Source organism: Alosa pseudoharengus, unplaced genomic scaffold (assembly GCF_046254945.1).
Source record: "Alosa pseudoharengus isolate Yale_2024_CS ecotype anadromous, Long Island Sound unplaced genomic scaffold, YU_APseudo_1.1 YU_APseudo_1.1_scf_10, whole genome shotgun sequence".
Taxonomy (NCBI): domain Eukaryota; kingdom Metazoa; phylum Chordata; class Actinopteri; order Clupeiformes; family Clupeidae; genus Alosa; species Alosa pseudoharengus.
In genome coordinates, this window is record NW_027468565.1 from 29,733,134 (window position 1) to 29,750,393 (window position 17,260).

Genomic DNA, 17,260 nt, shown 5'->3' on the forward strand with positions numbered 1-17,260 from the left:
ATAGATGGTTCACACAGAAATTCTTCTCACACCTCCCTCGCTTTCAAAGTCATCAAAGTTAAACATTTAGTTAGTTCTTACTATTAACATCATCATCACAAGTGATATCAAGTCGTGTTCACGGTAAACTACCAGATATGATCATCTTCAAGCACAGTCAATGGTAAAAAAAAGTTATAATCTTTTTTCCACTTTTCCGACCTAGCCTACTGTCAATCCATCGAAAACTTCTGAAATGATTAGTGCCGTTTTTTTTAATTAGGTTTAATTGCCTCTATGTAAAGCTTAACATACAATGGTCTTGTAACGTTCGATTCCCAAACCAGCTGTTGCAAGTCAGTTTCGCTTAAGGAAAAAGCATCTGCTAAATACCAGTCAACTTTAATCAGTAACTTTAACATTTGAACACTTACAACTCGCATGCGGCTCTGCCAGACTTGGATGAAGACGGGAGACGAGGTGTTGACCAGCGTGGCGTTCTGGGTCCAGGCTGGGCACTCCCACTCTGGCGTGGACAGCAGGGCCAGGCAGGGCACCAGGAGAGAGAACGTCCCACCCTGCAGAATGGGCAACCTATCAAAGCAATGGCAACACAGCCAAATTAGCTAATCATAAGGCATCTTTACATGAAGGCAGTGGTGGTGGTTCCTCCTGTTCTCAACTTAAAGGAGAATTCCGGCGATTTTTTACATAGATCTCCATTTCTCACGGTCACTGAGTATTGTTGGTACAAAAAACCCCTGAAAACTTTGGTTTTATCTACCTCAGTCCATGTCTTCTTCATAATATAATAATGCAAAATACTACTATATTAAAATTAGTTTGACCAAAAGTAAACTTCTTGTGCTCTGAAGTACACATTACAGTATATAAACTCTAAGTTGCTACACAGCAACTTCATCTATACTTCTACATTATATTGCACTTTGTTATGTCTCTCTGTTTATTCCTTTATTACCTATGTTAATCTATAATACTTCCAAAATCCACACCCATCTTCCTGCTATTCACAGTATTCAAATTGATATGAAATTCCTATCAACTGATAAAAACCAACATGCTCTTTTCCGACTACAGCTACCTCACTGTTTACACTGCCACCATCTCCATTATTGTCACAACGGAACACAAACCCACTCAGGACAAGCTTACGGAATTTGGAATTACAAGGCACAAGATTCTGCTCTAATAAGGTTCAAAATTCGACCCTAATCCTATTTAAGACTCCAGCTGATGCAAGGGTAGACCTCTGTGGGGCCTCTGCAATACACTTCTGCACACCGAGTTCAATCACAATGTTCAAGCATCTGACTGACGCAGGCACTTTGAGTTTTGTAGCTTTCTGTGCCCAAACTAAGTTGTTGGTACAGTGCCCAAACTGTACTTTCTGTGCCTAAACTTAGTTGTTGGCCCTGATAAACACTTGTAGGGGGACTGCACAACTCAACGAGGAGCCTTAATACAGTGCTGTTCTGTGAATGTTCAGTCCATTCAGGACACAGTTATTTAATTTAGTATAAAACCCTACTGAAATTATTAGTGTTATGTGGTTTTAACAGAAATGAGAACTGTCACGTTGCTGGATATGTTTGTATTTGTAGAACTGGCAAACCTTTTTGTATTCCCTCCTTATCCTTACATATGTGCAATACCTGTGGGCAGTAGTGAAAACCCTGTTGTTGATGTTGTTGTTGCACATGAACATATACGTGACCATGTACATGTCCAAGTACTGTGCAGTAGTGGCTACCCTGATGATGTGTTGTGTGGATGTGGTGTTGCTGCTGAAACAATCTACATTTTCCATTGTGAGAGATGTAAACAATTATCTTACCATATCTTATCTATTGCTGAGTGATGTTAAGTACTCATATCTGTACAACGGAGCGAATGTTTCACCCCAATAAAACAATTTACTGTTTTGACTGCCCTTTATGCCTCCTGGCATGTACAGTAGGGCAGCAACAACAGTTTTCCACTCCAGTCTATCCTGGGCAAGTCGTTGAATGGTGCCTCATGAGTGGTTTAGGCTCTGCGTCTCCTTCTCCACAGTTCTTCACCATGTGTCCTTAGGTCTTCCTCTCTTTCTTTTCCCCTCTGGCGTCCAATGTAGAGCTATTCTTGTAATATCAGTTGGATCTTTTCTCAAAATATGTCCTATCCATCTCCACCTTTTTTTCATGAGGATGGTCTCCATACTTTCTTGTTGGCATTTCTGATACAGTTCTTCATTTGAGATTGTGTTTGACCAAAAAATGTATTCCAACTTTTGGTGTGGAATGTTGAAAGACTGTTGAGATCTCTTTTTAACATTCTCCAACATTCAGAGCCATACAAAAGGGTGGATAAAACACAGCTCTGATTCAATTTGAGTTTGGTCTTTGTAATGTATTGTCGTGAGTGCCATTCTTAATGTCTTGGTCTGTGCCCCACTCATGACTAATACTGCCCAAATACGTGAACTCATCAGTTTTGGGGACATCTTCTCCATTAACTTCAATTGGTGAGGGGTTAGGAATGTTTAAAGTTAACACTTCAGTCTTCTTTTGGCTTTTTTGTTTTACTTTTCTTTGACTATTGCCCTTCTATGCTGTTATTAGCTATTCCTGTTTGCTTGTGTTTATGTAAAGCACATTGAATGACCTCTGTGTATGAAATGCACTATATAAATAAAGTTCCCTAAAACGTTCCTAGGATACATCGAACTGACATTGAAGAGCCTCGCATTATACTCAATTCAACGATCAGCTCCTATGTCATGAGCGCAATGCTGGCAGTGTCAACCATTCCGCTGCAGTGCCATAGCAGACAATAGAAAACCTTGCCGCTACTCAGTATGATCCCCGTTTTACTGTTGTGATGGGCCAAGAGTCACCAAATAGGCTTGTTCATGCCGCCTTGCATCTCTGCTATCTTTACCTGTAATATATGTCAGGAGAATGTTATTTATATCATGGAATGACTCAGAACTGGGTCGGTAGATATGTAGAAGTAATTATCTCAGATTGCTGCCAAATACTACTCTACTAACCATCAGGTTAATCTTTTTCCAGTACACAGGTGTACCAATCCTCACTATTCATGTACATTTCAGACCCCTAAAATATAAACAAAGACCTATCTGTGTGTGCGTGTGTGTTTGCGTGCATGCTTGTGTGTGTGTGTGTTTTCGTGCGTGTCTGTATCACCTGATTCCAAATATGACCTGGAGTAGTGTGCAGAGCCCTGAGACGAAGAAGATGGTGCTGATGAGGTGGCTCTGTGTCACAGCATCATGCTGAAGACACAGGGCCTGTGACAGGATCAGCGGGATGGATACGATCCCTCCAAACGCTGTCAGGTAATGCTGAAGGAGAGAACAGGAGAGGGGATGGAGAGAAAGACAAGGAGGGAGAGAGTGAGAGAGAGAGAGAAAGGGGGAGAGATAGGGAGAAAGAACAGAGATTTGGGGAGAGAGGAAGAGCACAAGACAAATATATGTTTAGGGGCTAAAACAAAACAAACAAAGACCACAGTATGCTGCAGGACAAAAGCAGATCTACCCGGCTAATACACAACTAAAATTACTGAATGTGTCCTTTATGGAGGTTTCAGACTGAATCTTAAGAGCAGAGGCCTTGCATGTCCTCATTAAATAAACTGGCAAAAACACCCAATGATATTAACTAATATAAAAATACTAAAAATTCTCCATCAACGAATAGGGCTTCCCAGACACATGCCGATTTAGAACAATCCATCAATAAATATACAGGGCATGCAGCTATACTGGGAAACATGAATAAAAGGTGGAATCCAGCAGTTGTCAGATGTCATAAATATCCAGCAGTTGTCAGATAAAATCATAAATCACGACACTGTTGCACCATTCAGTGTATTAAAAAGCAAACATAACCTAAAAGTTACAGAATTATTTAGGTACATGCAACCAGGCTTGGAATTTCACCATTCTGGGGGCAAGGCCACTTGGCCTTCAGTTGGGCATATTTGGTGGGGGGCACAAAGGCCACATGTCAGGGCACCAAGGCCAAAGTTAACTATACAGTAGTAGGCTATAAAAAGTATCAAAGTTGTATTTAGCCTATTCACTGCAGTAGACCTGCATCACTATATGAAACTTTACAAAAACATGAAACATGACATATTACATAGAACTGTAAATCATCTGACCATCTAATATTTACAGAAATTTTACAGCAAAACCTTCAGTAGTGATTAAATTGAATTATATTAGGCCTATTTACTTTTCTCGCGAACCGTTCAACACAGCAATTATCGGCTAACATCGTTTAAAAGCTGAGAAAAAGCTCTTTCATGTGATACATGTGATGTCTGTGTGATGAATAGGCTACTTCGCGAGTAGTTCAACTGAGAATGGGTGAATTTGGACGCACTTTCTTTCTTGCGCTGTCACTTTCTCCACTGCGTAAAAGACTAAATTAATTCGCGCTGTGAATGCTAAGATTATTTTGACAGGCCACAGGCTAAATAAAAATCGCTATTAGTAGGACGCAAAGCAGAATATTGAAAGAAGGGGGCACCAAGGCCACCGTGGCCTGTAAACCTCTGATTTTCAAAGGGGCCTCACGGCCAACGCAAGGGGCTACGACGGCCATGGCCGTCGTGGCCGCCGTGAAATTCCTACCCTGCATGCAACTGAAAAACTGGGTTACTTGCAATTTTGACTTGGGAAAGAACATCAGCCCTGAAATGTCTAACATCTTAAGCCAAAGCAACAAAAAGAGGAGGCTGATCGGCTCTATGTACAATTTGCTGATAAGCATGGAAAGCAGTTATACATTATTACAAAGTATATAAAATAAATGGACCAAAGACCTAGGTGTTGACGTTAACTGACGTCACTAACATACAAACTAACTACTAATGAAAATCTGCTACTAATACAGTTTAAGATAATGACAAGAATATACTATACTAGAGATTTTGATACATCATCAGATAGATGTTTAAAATGTAACATTCATGCATGCCTTTTGGTCCTACAAAGGGATTAAAAAGATTTGGTTATCTAAGTATACAGTACCAACAGAACAATCATATTCTCTGCTAGAATGTGTATTTTTTAAGATATAAGATATCGAACTGGCTGGCAGACACATTTTTCCTCTCTTAACTTTAAAAAACTAATATTGCAAAACTGGAAAAAATAAGGAAGCACCTTCAATAGAAAACTGGAAGGCTTTAATGAAGCCTTAATGAATGTCAAGATCAATGTCAAGAGGACAAAAATAAAAAGAAACAATCTGATAGCCGATGGAGCCTAATTTACAATGCCCTTGAGAGCATGTCTTCAGAATCCCCTTTACTATTTTTTATTTTATTTTTTTGGTTGTGTGTGTGTATGTGGGTCCTGTCTTGAATGTGGACCAGCAATGTGCGGGGGTGGGGTGGGAGAGGTGTGCGGATGGTAGGGTGGGGGTGGGAGAGGTGTGCGGATGGTAGGGTGAGTTGGGAGAGGTGTGCGGATTGTAGGGTGAGTTGGGAGAAGGGAGGTGGGTTGGTAGGGGTGAGTCAGTATAATTAATAATAAGTATTACGGGAAGCATAGTATGTAAAAGTAGAGATGAAACTCTGATTTTGAAGAAATTCTGAAATTGTTCTTTTTTCATTGTTTTGCCCATATTTGATGTACTTCCTGGTATCTAATCATGATGACCCACAGAAATTAAGGTCTCAAGGCACATGGTATGTACCAAAAATGCTATGGCTCCCCGATGCCTCGTACCTGAATTCCCAGGATTATGCAGAGGTACCACGGAGGGACGTCCGTCACACAGTAGACGAGCTTGTCCCTGTCGTTCTCCCCAGACAGGGCTTTGCTTTCTGGGATTTCACAGAAATGTTCTGCTCCATCCGCCTGTAGTGCAGGAAAGAGATTTCAGAACATCACCACTCAACAACCAACATTACTGATCCTACACAGGGATCACTATTTGCTGTAACTTTGCGCACAATAGGAGAGACAAATGCACACACACTATCAAAACTGAGTAATACAATTACAATACCAAACAGTAGTAGCACTAACTAGCGTGATTTTCCACTTTGTAATCTGCCACCCATCCTTATAATGACATTCGATAGAAGCTTAGGTGGTCCAGGTATTCAGGCTACTATTGCACAGAGATGGCTTAAATGTCAAGAGTAATCCGCTAACAGATACAGGAAATGTGTGCCAGCCTTTCTGCATGAGCCCCCAAGAATGAGATGTACTGTCAAGCAGCAGCCGGGTAGATGCCAGTGAGGCGATCCCATGACGATGCCAGTGGGGTAATCCCATGACAACTCATGATTAAACAGTAACATGAGCCCAACTAGTAACTGTTCAAACCTGCACTCGCACTCACACTCCCCGCTGTGCCTACAGAGTTTACTCTCCCTGACAGACCTCAGGGTGAAATTATATCACACTGTTATGCTGTGAAGGTATGTGTGTCAATGTCTTTGTCTGGCTTTCAGTTAGGATGTCCCTGTCCTGGATGTCACAGAGGATGTTTTAATCATCCAGTTGCTAGCACCAGAGTTGTAAAATGATGTCCTGCTAAACGGAATAGGCCTATCCCTCCTGTGGGGTTTAGCAGGAAGGAGCACTTGACACACACAACTGAAAAAGACTGGCAGATGTCTGATACCTTTCTTTAGAAAGGCACTACCATCTCAAGTAGCCTAGTGGTGTTTCGCCAACAGAGCTCCTAGTAGAGCTTTTGAGATACAGTATCAACACCATTCCAACTCTAAAATGTCTGACCGGAACCGTTTTTTTCACAGGTCAAATTTTGTCAGATCTACACAAAGCTTAACATACTGTAGATGAGCTTCAGACCAAGCCTCACAAAAAATACCAGAAGGATTTTTGATTTTCTAAAGTGTCACATGGTTAAAGGGCATCATTTTTTACTAAGTCTCCCTTATGTTAGCTTCTTAGTGAAATGGTTTGAAATACACAAATTTTACAGCTGCTTTCACAAACAACCCTTTCATACTGCACAAGAGCTCTCCACAACACTCACGTTCCTCTGACAACAAGTAAAGCTAAGTGCTTTTAACAGAGCTCACCAGCCAAGCAGTGTTCAGTTTACAGACTCACATAAATCACCTTTACCATCCAATTTAATGTGCACTTTGGTTCTTTAACAGTCGAATGTCTAGAGGATCCCCATAGGGCTTGTCATGCATGTCATAATAAATGTTTTTCCTACTTACTTCAAAGGCAACGTTGTCCAGTCCATTGCTTTCCTTGTCAGGAGCCATTAGGTCTACATAGAGTGCTGGACAAACTCTTAATCACGAGTGAACTCTGATACTCCTAGACCCTTATGAGTTAGAGCGATAGAGAGAGAGCGAGAGTGTGAATGAGACAGGAAAAGGGAGAGATAGATACTGCAAGAGAAAGGAAGGGAGGGAGGAAGGTAGCGAGAAAGAGAAAGAGATCGGGCAGCAGGGACAGACGGCAGGTCTTGATGCCAGGGACAGTGGTTAAATATTACCTTTATCCTAACCTATCCACATCATTGCAAACACTGTACAGGAAAGGCTAGCCTTTTTTGCATTCCTGAGGCAGGAGAGGAATTCTAATTGCAGAATGTCCTTTGTAGTCAAGTTACTTCCTGTAATACCTGTGTGTATTTGTCTGCTATTGCTATTGCCTTACCTGCCATTTGGCCGTGTTTCCCGGCTCCCTGCTAAGTGACCCCCATAGTCTCCCCTCTCTCCAACCAGGAACTCCTCCTGAACTCAACTACTGAAAACTGACATGTATCTGTCAAATGACAAATGATCATTTATCTGTTGTAGTTTTGTTCAGTTGTAGAATTGTAAAATAAGTGTAATGTTTTTCTGTAGTCTGGGAAAAGAAGGTCTGTGTTCTAATGAACACAGGATGCCCTGTGTAGGTTTGTGGTCTCCATATGTGAAAATCTCTATGTTAATTTGTGTTTTGGGATGTAACCCAAGAATCCCCTGTTCTGGCTGGATACTTAAGGGTGGTGATATCTTTAGTCTGAGTCATCTGCTTCTCAGAACTCCCACGTAGGTGTAGTTGAATATATGCCAGGTATGTTATATTTTGACTTGTTGATACTTTATGGTAGCCTGGAAAATCCATACCCTGGTAATCTAGAAAGATTAGGGTCTGGCCACAAACAATGTAATGGCCCAACTTGAGGGGCGGCAACAAGCATGCATTTAAAAATCTCACTGCACACAATTGGATAACACTATACCATGTTTACTCTGAATGATTTCGTACTTCGACGCAATCAGATAACACTATGACTGTACTCCAATGTGCAGCGCTGTCTTCATCAGTTTAGCTGGTTCCCCGGAATGTTGGGGTAAAAGTAACGTGCATCATTGCTCTTTGCCAGAGTGTTTCGCAGAGACAATTCCATTGTGCTCTCGCGACAACTCTGGATTTCCAGGGTAACTTTATGGTTGATTGTGTCTTAAACACTGATTGATTGTAGTGTATGATTATTCCTGGCATTGCAATAAATTGTTATTTTAAGTGGTAATCTGTAACATTAAACCGCATATATTTGAGGACTCATCAAACTAGAGCAGCCCCTGAGCTTTTCAGTAAATTGCACCAAGCCTCTGAGTGGAAAACTAGGCAAACTGTCAGAGAGTCACTGAACGAGGAAATTTAAACTTCATCTGAACTAAGTAACTGTTAAAGGTGTTGGGTTGAATCCTATATGATTAACAGATAAGCCTTTGATAGTGATAATTCTTTGGAAGTACATATTACTAATTGTTGATGAATACTTCATAGTCAACAGTATCTGTGGCTAATCATTGAAGAGTCGGATAAGACAGAACACGTATCTTCCTGGGAATAAGTGTATATTTCCCAGCTTTCAACACCACACACACATTAGTCACACATACACATTTTCAACCTCGACCCAAACATGACCCGCAAATTCCTAATTTTAACAATAGGCTTAACGTGGTTGCATCAATATCATGAAGCCATTATAATGTAACTTTCCTTCACAAGACATTCATGTAGGCTAACAAATAAATAAATGCAGTCAATAGCCTTGGCTAAAACAGTCTACGCCAGGGGTCTCAAACTCAAATGAGCTGGGGGCCAATTCTGCCAACGTCATCTGATTGGAGGGCCGGCTATTTCTGACAATGTTCTTTTTTTCAAATACCACACAAAACTGCAAACAGAAAGTGCAAGTGTTTTTATCTAGTTTTAGACACCTCTGCTAGCAACCTTAGCTTATAAATAAAATAATGATAAAATAAATATTAATACAAATTATAAAACAAATGAAAAGCATAAAAACAGGTATGTGTGTCACACCAAATAAAAATATTTTCCTCCCATAACTTTTTTAAACCTGGCAAACTATAGGCGTCAGGGTTAAGAAAGCAACACCATTGGATTTTTATATCAAAATTTCAAAAGGCCATGGCTTGAAAGTGGTCAGAGATAAAGTCCTACTGTAAATCTTTGAGTAAAACAAAAGTTTATGAAGGGGGTAAATTTACCCATCTAATTTGCCACTGGATGGCAAGCACCTCAAATTATGCACCTTTCAGTAAATACTGGATGAACATATTTGAGCAGGTTTACTTTCCTTTTTTCATATTACCCACATAACAAATTAACAGGAAAACACCTAAGATGTATACCAACACCTAAGATGTATATGGTTTCTAAACCACAAGGCCTACAATAAAGTATTCTGGTCAAATCAGTTCCTATCGCGGGTAATCTGAGTACCCAGAAGTTCGCATCATATTGCGGGTGACTTTGTAGTTTAGAGCCCTATTTCTACTAGCCCTGCTGTCTGTACCACGTCCATTCACACTATCATCACGATTACCACTGCAACTTCCAAGCTATGTTGCAGAGGGTCGAAATAAGCATGGTATGCTTAGTGGACACCGTCGTATACACGCAGAGGCACCTCCATTCAATAGACGATCGATCATAATCTCCAAAAGGATATTCTCCTTCAGAATAGGTGAATAACATAGCCTAACTAAGACTTCATCACACGTAAACGTTTTTCAACATTTGGTGTAGGCCTATATTTCTGCTTAATTTCTGCTTCAATTTATGCAACACTATGGTCTGCATCGCTTCCGCGTCATTACAAATGCACGTCTTTGTGTTTCTCGCGTGTAATACACATTTCCTGAAAACGTTGCGCAACGATTTTGGATTTGAATGAAGCTCTGGATGTCTAGCACATAGTGGAGCAGAGTACAAATGAGATTTGTCACCGTACTTGGAACTATCGTCTATTTTAATCAGTATCGTTGTTTGTCGCAATTAAAAATAGTCTCAAGGGCCGGATTACATTATTATTTTGACATACGTCGCGGGCCACAATTGGGCCGGACGCGGGCCGGGTGTTTGAGACCCCTGGTCTACGCTATCTTAAACTGCCTATTACAAGGGGAGACGGCTGGACTTAAAAACAAAGTAGCTTATGCAACCCTTCATTCTCTCTCTCTCTCTCTCTCTCTCTCTCTCCCCCTCACACACACACACAGGCATGTGCCCACACTCAAACACATTTCTTACCTCAGGTTCTGTGCTGTAAACTTGCACAATGCAGCATGCCGATATTACTTTTCTTGCTGACAATCAGATACGTTTCAATGGTGTAACTTGTCCTAAGCGGTAGGCTACCGACCGCAACTCTCATAAAACGCAATCGCAAATTTCAATATTAGGCACAATGTTAGGCCATGCTATAGACCAATTAAACTAAACTTAAAGGAAAATTCCGGTATTTAGCACTTTGAGTCCCTTTTCTGGTTTGTTTTAAATGAACTAGAGTGGTGGACACCGAAATTTTGACGATTGGTCCTGTCTCAACTTTTCTGACTCGTTTTGAATCGCCTTTACTGCTTCAGAGTGGCTGCAACAGGCATGCACAAACATGTCCTAAAACAACCCTTAACATTCGTTTTCAAAACTGTGCAACTCACCGAGTGGTTAGTGGTGTTCGTTGATTATTAAAATCAAATATATCGGCGCAATGTATGATTTCCAGCCGTCTTATTTGCTATTGTGGAACTATTTTTTCAGACACCTCACAACCGCGTATAAACTTCCGCTCAACATTTGAGACTGAAGCATAGACAGTGTTGCCAGATGCCAGCAAGGTTTTCCAGCCCAAAGCCTCGTCAAAAACCGCGAGAATGCACAAAAAACCGCCCAAATTTGCTTTTGCTTGTTTCTCATTTAAACACATTGAAATCATTAACAAGCTTTAAAATTACCCATTTTTGGACTTAGCCTATCCAATTTCAGAAACAATATTCAATCAAATGAACGCAAAAGTAGGCTACAAGGACCTCAATCAGACTATTCTTCTATAAGCTTATGTTACGAAAAATAATGCAATAAACGTAGACTATCAATGAGTCTGTTTGTGTCAATAGACGCTTGGAACAAAAGCATTCAGTAGGCTAGCCTAACATAAAAACATTGAGTGGATATATGAACATACAAAATAGCCTAACGCACAACATTTCAATTATTTATAATAGCAACATGACATGCATATTCATGTATAACATTAGATGAAATCGCATTGATTGTAGAACAGGGGTGTCGACTCTTTGCAGAGGCAGTGCGTTCACAACTGGTGGGCCAACTCTAGGCTACACAAAAAATATTTTCATAGGCCTACGCCAAATGTAGGCTAAAGGCTTGAGTTAAACTTGAGTCTGACACCTGTGATTTAGAACAATTAATTAATACATAGGCGCTATCTATTCCTTGAGACAGGCAGTTAGGCCTAGAGTTTTCATGAAAATCGCGCTGAACATAGGCTATTTAGGACAGTGTCAGTGCGCTCTTTGCAGAAGCAGTGCGTTCATGCATGGCAACTCTATACACGCAAAAAAAAATTTTCATACGCCAGATATAGGCTAAAGGCAAACTTGAGTTTGACACCTGTAATTTAGAACAATTAGTAGGCCTACCTGACAGTTAAACCTAGAGTTTTCATGAAAGTCGAGTTGAACGAACAGGGGTGTCAGTGCGCTGCAGAAGCAGAACGTTCATGCATGGCGGGCCATCTCTACACAAAAAACATAGGCCTATGGCCTAGGCCCTTCGTGAAAATTGCTTTGAGCAATTGTTATTAGGCCTAAAAATAATTAAAAAGTTCTAGTAGGCTTTGTCAAACTTCCTCAACAACTGTCGGGCTGGACGGAACGTGGGCCGTAGTCCTATGTCAAGCCATTCGCGCAAGACCTGTGCGCACATCCATCAACCCTGAAAGAAGGGGAAAGTCCATCCTGTCTCGTAGGTAATCTTTCAGCAGTGTGCACCCTCATAAAGAGATTGACTGTAATGAGAAAATGATCTTTGCCCACTTTGGCATATTGATATTGTCAGTCAGCTAGCTAAATTTGAAAACCCCGCGAGCTGTGTGTTTGAAGGGCGGTCTGCGCCGCAGTAGGGAAGAACCAGACTGAAACACTTTTTAATTAAACGTAATTTACAAAGACATCGTAAAACACTGAAAGCTAATATTTTGTCACAAGCAACCTACATCTGTCCTCTGTCAAATACAGTTGCATTTTCAGGTCTGAACAAAACCATTCAGTAGTTATTTAAGGAGAAATCGAACGTGCGTTTTGTTTCATTCGTCCCTCCTGGCCGGGATAAATGAAACGACATGGGGGACGAAAGAAACATACAGCTTAAACTTCCCACAACTTCAATATTTGACAACATCATGAATGGTACTTAATATGTGTTATTTTAGATAAATTACTGCTGGGCTTTACTGTCTGCTATGAATATCTAACAACTTATTGCTGTCATTGTGAAGCGCATATCTCGCGGTTATGGAAATACCATGCACTATGCCATTTATAGCTAGAATGCATGTTTCGATACAGGTGACGTGAGCTGAGAGTGTCTGTTGTGAGTTTAGGAGGGACGTCAGCCAGAGGGTGTGTGAGTGAGTGAGTGAGAGACTGCTGCCTGCTGAGGGTCGCTGGAAGAAGGGTCTGAAGTGCCTATGTGTTTCGGCTACAAAAACCCGCCGAACTGATCCGAAACCAGCCCAATTTTTATACACCCGCCCAAACCCATTTTTGCCCGCAAAATAGATTGCAAAACCGCCCAATTGGGCGGGAAACCGCCCAATCTGGCAACCCTGAGCATAGACGGTGGCGCAGTAATATCAACGTGCAATGAGTCTTCCAACAGAAATCAATGGGATCTTACAAAATGCAAAATAAAACACGACAGAAACTGTATTTCGCTATGCTACTTGTTTTGAAACATCAACGAACACCACTAACCATTCGGTGAGTTGCACAGTTTTGAAAACGAACATTAAAGGAACCGTATGTAAGAAATGTATTTCAATTAATCATAAAATGGCCCTGATATGTCACTAGACCTTAAGAAATCATGTTAATTTCAAATGCTAATATCACTGACAACAGTAGTCCGGCCAGGATATTGTCATTTAAAAAGTGAAGTTGCAGCCCTCAACTGATGTTGATGTTGTGTTTTGTCATGTCATGTTGTGCTTTGGCCTGATGCGCCACCCTCCACCTATCTAATAATCACAAAGTCAGTACTGTTTCGCATCTGGGTTGGCAACCTCGAGTAAGGGGGGAGGGGGAGGGGATACACAGTACCAGTTTTGGCCACAATCTTACATATGGTTCCTTTAAGGGTTGTTTTAGGACATGTTTGTGCATGCCTGTTGCAGCCACTCTGAAGTAGTCAAAGGCGATTCAAAACGAGTCAGAACGAGTCAAAACGGACCAATCGTCAAAATTTCGGTGTCCACCGTTCATCCAAAACAAACCAGAAAAGGGACTCAAAGGGCTGTATTTTGCACACTGGCGCATGGCGTAAAACTCGTTTTCCACCCGGCGCCAAGTTTAATTTGGTATTTTGCATGTTCATTTTTTAAACAATGCGCCCAGGGGTGTGGCAATTAACAACCTAGGGAGTGGCCTGACGCATTGTCGCAAAAATCGCTATTGTACACCTGGTCAGCGAGTTGTTTATATGTTATTTTAAGAGCGCACTGTCAACAGTCATATTGGCAGGTGCACGCACCATCCTTCTATCATTTATGAACGCACACCAGCGCACGTCCATGTAAAACATTACAAATTCCACGATTACAATGGGAAACATAATTAGAATAAAGATATTACGAAATACTGTACATCTCATGATGAGTAGTTATTCACCATCATTTGCAAATTGGTAATGACGGTTAAAAGTGATTAGGGGAGAGGCAAGAGACACGTATGGAGCACGATATAAGCAACTCCGAGATATAAGCAACTCCTCTGCAGGATAATTTTTTTTTTATTCAGTCATTTGAGCAATATTAGGGTAAGTGTTGCTTTTTCCAGCCTATGTTTTCGATGATAACCCATTGTCAGTCAATAGTGAAAGTAACTGCATATAACTGTCTTGTCGTTGACTGACACAATGGTGAAGTTAGTTTCACTTTGCCAATGAGTTCAAATAATAGAGGAGTGCAAATGCGTGCAGGCTATGCTAGGTTTTAGTAAAGTAGTGGAATGACTATTCCATACGGTCTCGCAAGCAGCCTCCTTCAAATGCGCCGTTGAATGTCAATACCGATGCATTTATTTGACATCGCGATTTGCGCCGTTAAAGGCAATGACAGATGTCATTCTCATTGGTTTAAATGATGTTATGCCCCAAACACACCCAAGACTGATTAAAAAAAACCTAGGAACACCTTGTTGCGCCATGCGCTCGACGAAAACCCTCCCAATGTGGACTGGACATCCTACTAAATTTGAATAAGCTTTTGACAAGTGACGATGCGCTTTTGACTGTCATGATAGGGCCCAAAGTGCTAAATACCGGAATTTTCCTTTAATTAGCCTACAGGCTAGTGTAAACGTCAGTAGAGTGTGGCAACGTGCATGGAAATAACTCAAGCAACTTCTTGGGGTTTTTGGGGACGTTACACATTACCAGATAATTGTGGTTAGGACCTAAATGTTATCCCTTGACTTACATCAGATTTTTTATGAAATAGAAGCTACTTTAGACTACCATCTGGATAATTACAAACAACTGTTTAATTCTATTATAGGCCTATGGATAGGCTTTGTCTCCTCCAATGCGGTATTTCGCTTTAGCCTACTACACACGCACATGAATGTTAACCCAGAACGTTGCTATCTAGTGAATTTGTCCCAACCCACCCACAACCTGCGATATTACCTGGAAAATTCACCTGCCCCTGTGTGTGTATATGTGTGGGTGTGCTTATGTGTGTGTGCTTATGTGTGTATGTGAGTGAGTGTGTATGTGTTTATGTGTTTTGCTTTTTCATTTTTAACTATGTGGCGCTACAGTATGTCGTAAATGAGTGGTTATGGGATGGGTTGAGATGCCCCAACGTACAAAACAAATGTGGTCCTAGGCCCTAAGCCCTACGGTTCTTGAGATATTCACGGAAAACTGTATCCGCCCTACCCTCCTTTCGGGGGGTCCAGTCCGGTGGAGGGCTACATGCCCACCAAATTTTGTGTAGCCGGGTCTTTCAGTGTCTCGGGAATCGTTAACACAAAATTACTGAAGAAAAAGAAAAAAAACTCCTATATGACCGCTACGCTAAATGGGAGTGATTGTGGGGCAGAACAAAGTAAGAGATAGAGACCCGACAAACACTGGACGGCCTCACGGACATTAAGCGGACATTCACAACGTCCCCAATTGATCACCAGAACGTTATTGACGTCCGGAACAAGTTCTCCTTTTGGTCCTTGTGTGATGTCCGGTGTCATTTTGGGGACGTCCCTGTTAAGTCCCTCAGTGTCGTCCGCATTGGGTCATCCCAAAAACATCCCAAGGACAACCTTGTGTGTGCCCGACAATAACGTTATACTGTTATATATTGTTTGCTAAGTGCACACGAGGCAAGTTGAGAGTATTCTGGCTGCAGCCTGCAGGACGGGCGGGGATATCCACACATACACATCTGCGACCTCACGATACACATCATTAGTTCAGCTCACGGTTGACTAGCTACAGCATTCGGAAGTACACCACCGATGGCCACCAAAGAAAGTAAGTAACATGTCTGGCTGTGTATGTAGCCGATAAAGTTTTCAATAACTGAATGAAACCTAATGAAAAGTTGTCAAATGTTAACTTAATGTAGCAGTCAAACTATGCTAGCTCACCTTTAGCAGCTTTAGCAGGTTAGCAGCTCATTAGCCTACCTTAGTCTAGGCCAGTGGTTCTCAAATGGGGGTACGTGAAGGCACTCCAGGGGGTACGTGAGATTTTAAAATATTCCTTGCAAAAATACTTTAAAAACAATTATGTAATAAATATTTTACATAATAAATATTTCAGGAAAATATATGTTCATAAAATGAATTTTACATTTCAGTAGGCTATTCAATTTCATTATCCTAAAAACCCAGAGTCCCCCCCATACCAGGATGGTTCAACCCAACCGGTCACATGCCACCCGCCATCACCTGTCAATCACTGTCAAAACTCAAACGATGGAGTCGTGGTTGAAGCATAGCGGTAATTCTTGTGAAAACACGGAGAGACAAGTGGCAAAGAAGGCCAAACTAGAGCTGGCAAAATTCCGGCTGTATCTTGAAGAATATGTTTTATTGCTCTTTTTTAAGTCTTTTTTTCTCAACTAAAAATGCTTTGCGCTGGTTAGGGGGTACTTGGCTGAAAAAATATTTCACAAGGGGTAGGCCTACATCACTGAAAAAAGGTTGAGAACCACTGGTCTAGGCTACTACTGTAGTTCTACGGCATCATACAGTTGTGTGTCTATGAACAAAGTAAGATCATTGCAGATATGGGAATTATGTAGTAGTTACGTTTTGAGTGAAGAGTTTAATATATGCAAGCTAGGGAATGGATTTTAGCTAATTCACGTTTAGGCTACCTTTTGCTGTGCTTGCTTGCGTGCTTGGTGTACAAGTGTACAATGCACATTTCTTCAGATAACGGTCATTATGCATGTAACATTGCTCTGAATAGGCCTAGTGGTTTACAGTATATCTTATTTCCTGTTATATTTTCAGAACCACACCACACGGCCAAATCGGGGCTGAACAGAGGACCTTTGGAACGAAATACGATACAATAATACTAGAGAAATCTTAAACAGACCATGTAGCATTTTGTTTAGGGTTGCCTAGTAACATAAGTGATTTGTGAATCAAACGATCTACAGATAAAAACTTGGCAGAAGAATTA

At 41.1% G+C, this 17,260-nt stretch overlaps 1 protein-coding gene across 1 annotated transcript in view; it reads right to left on the reverse strand.

Annotated features, from left to right (window-relative positions):
• Window positions 1–7,272, reverse strand: part of LOC143140784 (solute carrier family 23 member 1-like) — a 30,041-nt gene extending 22,769 nt beyond the window's left edge. The window contains exons 1-4 of the mRNA XM_076301881.1: window positions 7,225–7,272; window positions 5,747–5,878; window positions 3,189–3,346; window positions 414–573 (exon numbers count right to left, since the gene is read on the reverse strand). Of these exons, the coding sequence (XP_076157996.1) occupies window positions 414–573; window positions 3,189–3,346; window positions 5,747–5,878; window positions 7,225–7,272 (498 nt within the window). The remainder of the gene's footprint in view (window positions 1–413; window positions 574–3,188; window positions 3,347–5,746; window positions 5,879–7,224) is intronic.
• Between the last annotated feature and the right edge of the window lie 9,988 nt (window positions 7,273–17,260).